This window comes from Gavialis gangeticus, unplaced genomic scaffold, assembly GCF_001723915.1.
Source record: "Gavialis gangeticus isolate Ggan-Ray unplaced genomic scaffold, GavGan_comp1, whole genome shotgun sequence".
Lineage (NCBI taxonomy): Eukaryota > Metazoa > Chordata > Crocodylia > Gavialidae > Gavialis > Gavialis gangeticus.
This window is the reverse complement of record NW_017729034.1, coordinates 5,645,581-5,653,723: the sequence shown is the minus strand read 5'-3', so window position 1 is coordinate 5,653,723 and position 8,143 is coordinate 5,645,581. Positions and strand designations below refer to the sequence as shown.

Below are 8,143 nucleotides of genomic sequence, written 5' to 3'. Positions count from 1 at the left end.
TCCTAGCAGAGCTCCGTGGTAACAGGGCCAGGATTGGGAGGTTCTTCTCACCCAAAACCAGCACCATAGCCACGGAGCTGGCATTGGAAGATAAGGATCTCCCAGCCTGGGTTCAATTGTGTAGTGGGGACTGGGAGCTCTCTGCTTTCAGAGCAGGGGAACATTGTCCCTACCCGGGATCCAGTGGCAGAGCAACAGCCCCTGTGGCAGAGCAACAGGCAGGTCCCAGGGATAGGGAGCAATGTCACAGCCTCTGCCAGGAGATAGCTGTCTCCTGGCCCATGAGCTAGCATCCAAGGGGTGCGTAGAGCTCCCTTTAGCTGCTGCAGGGACTTTTTGCAGGGCCTCAGGAAGAGGAAGCAGTCTGCTGCTAGGAGAAGCAAATCTGCTCCCGCATCGCTGCATGTGTAGACGCGTGCCTGGTAGAATTTACTGTCAAGTAGTAGACCCGAGAGCAAACCATTCCTGGATTATTTTCATGTGTAGATGCGCCCACTGAATGTTTTATGTATGTGTTTGTGTGTACATCTCCCAATATGCGAGGCTATTACATATTGTGTTCATATCCTCTTTCTGCCCGCTGTTATGCTTGAAGAACATTCAATTAATCCCTTTTTGCTGTACAGTAAAGATGGCTGTCTTATTGTTTTTCGTGTTTTCTCATTTGCAATACACAAAACTGGCAATTTGGTGGAATCCCAGTGAGCCAGATGTGTCCAGTGCTTCATCCTAAATTGTAAGTGTCAAGTGCTACAAAAGACACCAGCATAACTTGAGGAGCTCAGACCATAGCCAGTGGTGCTAGTTTCATTTCAACTAGTGCAATCAGGTGCCAAACAAAGGCTGGTAGGATATACAGATGAGATGCATTATCTGTCCAAGAACTGTAATTTTGGTACCAGTCTTGGGTCTCTACTGAGGTAAAGATTCTTATGTGGAGTTTGAGATGAAATCCTGCAAGGCACAGTCCTACAAAGCAACACTTAACATTCATCATTGCTCAGGCAGATGCATTTTTTCACAAGGCTGTATTTCTGTATTCAAAGGAGATCCAAGTGTTGTTCACTAAAACAAAATTAACTGAGTGTGATTCAAAGGGCATTCTTGAAAGAATTCACCACTAATGCACAACATAATACAATTGTTCATCCCAGAGAAGCTAAAATAGGTGTGGCTGAAGCCACAGGCATGCCACTGCTATGATGCTGAATGCCAAATTTGCAAGTGCAAGAGATACATTCAACATGCATGTGTTGTCACAAGTTCAAGCCATCCAGAAGGAAGGCAACCAAGTAGGTACACTTCCAGCTGCCATACGTACCATTGCTGATCCAAATGGAATTTCAGCCTGCAGAACATTCATCAATGTCCAAACTACCAGGTTTGTCAAAAACATGAAAATATCACCCCTACAGAAGACCTACATTATAGTGATGCTCCAAGGTGTTCCATATGTCATAGAGGTGGACTCAAGCTCAGTTTGCCTTAATTTCAGAAGAGACATACAAATGGCTATGGCCTTGCAATCACCTGCCTACTGTCCCATGTGTAGTATGACTCATTGACTACAATAAACAAGCAGTTGTCTTGAGGGGAGTATGTTACAGCACTGCCTGCTACAGGAAGGAGCAAGGGGTCCTGTACCTTATAGCTGTCAGAGGACAGTGAGCAAGCTTGCTAGGTGGAGAATGTTATAAGCAACTAGGCATTGAGTTAACAGGAGCACACAGAGTTGTTACAGACACCATTCAAGATGTCCTAAAGGGCTGGGTGTGTGCAAAGGTTCACCAGTTTAATTTACATTGGATCTGACTACGGCATCAATTCAAATGAAGCTGTGTCATACTGTGTTTACCCTCTGTCCCAAAATTGATGCAGAGATTGATTGTCTTGTAAAACAAAGTGTCCTTGAAGCTACAGGACCAGTGTCATACAAGACCAAGACTTCAGATACTGAGATACTCTGCAGACATATTGACCAGATGTAAGATCAAATTCCAGATGATCTGCCATCTACAGCTCCATAAGACACTGTACTGCCAGCAGGACCGGTTCTTACAAGGCCCTTAGCTATTGTCCTAGACCCATCAAATCTTCCAGCTGCCAAAGTGACTCGAGAAGAACCAAAATGGCTTGCTGCCATCTCCAATGAAATTGCAGGATGACTCCAAACCCTGCACTGAGTCACCTAAGGCAAGACACCATCTGGCTCAAGTACTTTAAGTCAAAGGCCTATGTAATCTAGGGGGAATGGTGTCATGCACTGAGTGTTATGTGTGTGGGGGCACTCCTGCCAGGAGGTGTAGTCATTCTATGCTGTGTTTGTTATCTGCTTCTGCTTTCTGTTATGCTTGAAGAGCATTCGGTTAAGCTTTTTGTGGTCTTCAGTAAGAACTGTGGCCCTGGTCCTCCCTGTCTGATCTCACTGGAACAAAGAAACCCCACAAACACACAAAACTGTGAGCTACTGCTGGTCTGGGCCGAGGTGCATTGGCAAGAGTTGTGAGCATAGGATAGATCTGGAAAAGTAAGGGTGGGGGCTTAAAGGTCAGAACTGAAGAGTGTTAGCAAAGCTGGGGCGAGTGGGAGATCAGATCTATAAGGCAGGTGGTGCTGCAACTCACAAGTGAGGGGCACTCACAGGGCTGTGTGACGATCCAGGTATGGGAATAGCAGGGGATGTCAGGGCATTAGTGAAGGACACCAGCAGAGCTACACACATCATTTTTTCTGCCATCCCTGGACTTAATGGTGCCAGGTCTCCATTTGCATGTACAGCATAAAAATGTGCATAAAAATCTTATCCCCCCCACCACCACCACATGCATACGTATGCACACTTTCCCACCAACACATAAAAGTTAAGAATTAATAAAACGGAGACAAGAAAAACCCTGGCAAGTGCAATCACTGTTTTCATTAACATTTTAAGTGGTTATTTTTAATGGTACATTTAACTAACGCTAACTTATCCATGAGCAGAAAATTTGGCTGTTAACACTGGCATCTGCTTAACAAACTGAAGCTCTGCATTTGGTGAGGCGTGAGTGTAACACCAATAATATTACTTGCTAACAGCAGACTCATTAGCATTAATTGCTGCATTTACTACCACGTAGAGCATCCTGTATCTATAACAACATTTATTAGATATAGCCCATTCTCATTGGAAAAAGTGCATAGGAAACAATGATCATTGATGCAGTTTCGCCAGGAAACGAGGACATAAATTGGTCACATTCATTTTAATCTAAGTCATTCAGAGGAAAGAAGAAGGTGACAAGGTAACTGATGGCATTTTGTCCTTGACCTCTTATTACTAGAACAGTTAGGTCAACTGTAGCTCTGATGCAACTAAAAATGAAGTATATGTTACAACCAGGGACCACCAGAAAATCTGCCTATGGGGTCCATGACAATCAATTCACAATTCAAGAAAGACTGGAGTTTTTGTGCAGAAAGGGCTTTGTCAGAAAAGTTACGGTGCAGCTCAGAAGTAGGGGGCACTGGCAGAGCTGTGTGTGGAGAAGCTTCTACTGCCTGGGTGAGCTTATCCTAGAAATTCCTGCCAGCATACCTCATTCCCCTCCAAAAAGTGCCACGTTGTGTGCCCAGACCATTGCTGCTTTGCCAAACTTGCTTTCATGAGCGCAGCTGTCCGAAGTCACCTATTCCACCTATTCCAAAAATGCTTTCTAAGAGACCGTTATTAGACAAGTAAATCAGTACCATTTCCATTGGCGATTTCCTGCAGGTGGCAAAGCTAATCAAGATTCCTCAATCCTGAGATCAGATACTAGGTGGGTAGAAACCAGCATGGTGTTCCTGCCATCAAAGAAACTGCACCTATTTACTCCAGGATCTGGCCCCTTGTTGTAAACTTATTGAGCCTGAGCCATGAGCCATTGAGGTGTTACTTCAGTTTATTTCCTTTGTATCTCCATGCCAGATGGGAATAAAATAAAGTGGCCTGGAAGTGAACTGTGCCCTTTGTTTTTCACACCTTCTCTAGGCAGTGCCAACAAAACTTGATCAGGATTTTCTAATAAAATGGGTTTTTATCCCAGAAAAATACAGGGTCACCAAAGCTGAAATGTTCTGCTACAAGGTCTCTGTTTCAGCAAACTTCCAGTGAAGTGCAGGAAGATTTCCCATTGGTCACCTGGTAGGCTGCTAGGAAGGCTGGGCTTCTGTCATCCACAGCTGCTGGGCAGTGCTTCCGAGCAGAGTACATGTGGATACCTGTAAGAGTGTCACGTGTAAGTTCTCACATTTGCCGGAGGATTGCAGGAGGGAAATGAAGGGAACAGCACTGCTCTCTGAATAAACAAATGTCGTAGTTCTATAAGTTTAACTCCTTGGTCTTTTGAGAGCAACACAGAGGCTGTGTCTATTCATGCATTTATGTCAGCTTAAATTTGCTGCACAATAAGCGGGAATAGGCCAGTGTCTACATATGCAGGCATTAAAGCGTGCTAACGCTGTGCGTGAACTGACTTGGGACTAACTTTAGGCCCAAGTCAGTCCATACACAACGTTAATGCATTTTAATGCTTGCATGTATAGACGCTAGCCTATTCCCACTTACACAGTAACACTGAGTAATAAGGTGCTTACACGTGCGTTACTGAGCAGTAACTAAGCAGGTATAAATTCGATACCTGCATGATACAGGTACCAAACAAAGACTCAAGTCGACATAAGTTGCCATATTTATATGTAGATGCATGCCTGTACTACACAGTAATTTTGGTGACTGTGGAATAAATGCATATGTGTAGACACACCCAGAGTGCACTAGGACTCTCTTCCAAAGAGTCCAAAATCCTGGAAGCCCTGAGAACCCTGGCTCTGCCTAGACACTTGGAAAACCCTGAGATGGATTTCCAGAGTCTGCAGCTTCAGTGCCCTCAGGGAATAGACTTTATCGAGATGGGTTCTGACCTCTGGGCTTCAAGGGTCTGCAGCTCTGCTAAGCAGACTGCTAAAGGTTCAAGGGCCTAAGGGCCTTCAGACTCACAAGCCAGGTGGTTCCTCAGAGCATCTAACTCATGCAGACAGTGGCATCAAATGTTCTGGGCATCTGGAAACCCTGTGGGTCCCAACTCTGAAGTAGTATTGCTGCAAGCTCTGGAAACTGCAGATTGAAACTGATATGATTCATGTCAGTTCCGCGCTGTCAGCCATCCCCTGTACTGCAATCTGATCCAGTTTCCTGGAGCTATGCAATGGTAGATAGCAGTGAGACTGACAAGAATCCCACCATTTTCAGTTGACAGCTTCTGAAAATTCAGGATAATATGTTTGGCTTGGGCAACATCATGTTTCAATGTCCACGGATGGAAATACTGTGGGATCTTAAGTGTGAACAGTTACAGATTTTGAGTTTTTGTCCCAATTTGTGATGAAAATACATCTGGAAACCTGAAATTTACCACACAGCAACAATAGCATTTATTGGCCAGCTAGTCTTTGTTGGCTTAGAAATGGTATTTAAAGGTCTGTTTTTTGGGAATTGGCTTATAGCTATATGCATGATAAGGGTTCAAGATGGGCAGCAGCAGTTAATTGATTTGTAAGAGACTGCGTTTCACACACACAGTTCCATACAGCCCTGGAAGCAAACTGGCTGTCTAGCATGTCTCCCTTCTCGTGGGAGGATCACTCAGCAAAATCCGAGCGGTCACAACGCTCCTCTCGTGCGTGGATGACCTCTACCTGACTCAAGAAGTCTACGGGCCAATGAGACGTAAAGCACTGCTCGACCTGGTACTGGCTACTGGGGATGACCTAATCGGCGACCTAGTGATTGATGGGAAGCTGGGTGACAGCAACCACGAACTGATCACCTTCACCATCCGCCGTAAAGCTGGCAAGTCAGTCAGCAATACAGAAGTCCTTGACTTGGCTTTCAGGAAAGCCGACTTTGACAAGCTCAGGAGGCTGGTCAGTGAGGCCTTAAGGGACCACGACCACAGGGGGAGGGGAGTCCAGGAAGAGTGGTTGCTCCTCAAGGGAGCGATCCTCAGTGCACAAGCTAAGTCTATTCCATCTCGGAGGAAAGGCAGCAAGAGGACACAGCAGACCCCCTGGCTCTCCAGGGACCTAGCAGACCTCCTGAGGCTAAAAAGAAAGGCCTACAAAGGATGGAGGATGGGATTCACCTCCAAAGAGAAATATTCTGCACATCTGACACCTAAGAAAAAGCCTCAGAAGTGAAGCGTGCATCCTGACCAGATGTACTTTGACTCTAAGGACAGCCCTAGGATTGGTAAATATAGATTGCTTAATAAATTCACCTATTATCAACTGGCAGGTGTTGTGGTCTGTCGGAGGGTTGTGCTCACCCGGAACAAAGGTGTACAGGCTGGGTCCAAATCCAGTGTCAACAGTCTTCAGCACTCTGGAAGGTGGAAGAGACCTCCATTGCTTAATTTCCAGATTCCAATGTGTCTAAAGTTGGCACTTAAGCTCTGGACCTGAATCAGGATTCAAATGTAATGGTGCAAAATCCAGGCATAGCCACACCTAAGTTTTTGGGGCAATTTGGGCACGGGTAAGAATCACAGTTTCACCTTTCTCCTTTTTCCTATTGTCCCACAGGAGCAGATAAAAGGATTAATGGTAAAACCAAATGTCACTGGGAATGGACTACAGCATCTGCTATAGTAAATGTCTGTGCTTGTTGGTTAAACACTGGTGGAGATTCAAGCACCCCCTCCCAGCTTATTCTGTGGGAGGGGTCCTGGTGAAATAACCAGTGCAGACTAACAAGAGCTGATTGCCATTGAGTGATTGCAGAATTAACAAACCAAAGCACTAAGGAGACTGTCTGAGGGAGGAAGAAATACAACAGAGGCACTTTGTGCCTCTAATGATCACTGGGATGAGGCAGATGAGAGAAAATTAGCCCCGCACAGGCAAATGGAAACTCATTTCAAGAACCACTGAAGGAGACAAAGCTGCAATGAAAGCTCAAGAGATTAACTCTACAGCAATGAAACTTTACCTCCCAAGGAATCACACTCGACCTTTCAATGCCTGCACCCTCCCATATCTACTCTCTGTCCTTTGCTGTTACTCTCTCTCTCCTACACTTATTACATCCAGGAAAACCTTTATGCGGAACAAATTTGTGAGTTCACTTTGGCACAAACCTTTTCTTTAAATATTCACATTCACACAAATGAGTTCCTGTTTGCAGTAGCACTTGCAGAAAAAGCAAATCTTGCATAGCAGCATCTGTCACTGCACAAGTGTGGATGATCATCCTGAAAGGCTTTTATGCAATTATGTACTACCCAGCTAGGAAAGGAAGTAGTGCAGCATAAATTACAGGCCTTTGGGATGGTGTTCTGAATAAATGACTGAACTAAGACTGGATGATCCAGTCCCAGGTCGGGTTGACATGAGAAAGTCCACCTTTCTGTTTCCTTCTCTGAAAATTGGGAGTAATAATAATGACCTTCTTAGCAAAGCCCACTGGCCCAAACCCTACTAACATATTTATTGTCATACTACACATCCTAACTTGTTTTAGGATGGCTGAATGAAGAAATAAAAAGAGTTTCCCTTTAGCCAAATCATTCAGTTCTCATTTTCCTCACTTAAGGTACACACTCTAATTTTCAATTCCTAATTTATGGTGAAAAAAGTCAGTGTGGTATGTGAGTAAGTGCAGCATGTTGGTAAGAGGTTGTGCAAATGCCACTTTCATATCTCAATTACTAGACATGCTCCTAATCCACCTTGCACAATAGTCACTGGACCCCTGGAAATGTAGGGTGCCTACAGGCATTGGGGGGGGCACGGAGGGGCTCTAACTCATGGCACTTTACACAAAGCACTATGAGTTACATCACCACTGAACCCAACAGACATTCACCTGTTGGGTCGGGGGGGGAACATGACCCGAGCCTGCCTGTACTTGCCCTGGCCAGCAGGCAGGGGTGCTTGAGTAGTTAAGCAGCCTCCCAGAAGCCTGCTGAACCACTCCTCTCCCTTGCACCACCACCTCCTCCCACCCCCTGCAGCTCCAGCTGTGGCAAAGCCAAGCTAGCTGTGGTGTGCTACTCCTGTCAATAGGCTCAGGCAAGGAGTGGGCGAAAGGAGCCACGCCCCCACCTCACAGACCCCCCCCCCC

General features: G+C 45.5%; 1 protein-coding gene across 1 annotated transcript in view; it reads left to right on the top strand.

Moving 5' to 3' along the window:
* LSAMP (limbic system-associated membrane protein) overlaps positions 1-4,073 on the top strand; it is a 552,317-nt gene extending 548,244 nt beyond the window's left edge. Inside the window, exon 9 of the mRNA XM_019526970.1 lies at positions 1,904-4,073. Within this exon, the coding sequence (XP_019382515.1) occupies positions 1,904-1,988 (85 nt within the window). The 3' untranslated portion in view covers positions 1,989-4,073. The remainder of the gene's footprint in view (positions 1-1,903) is intronic.
* The last annotated feature ends 4,070 nt before the right edge of the window (positions 4,074-8,143 follow it).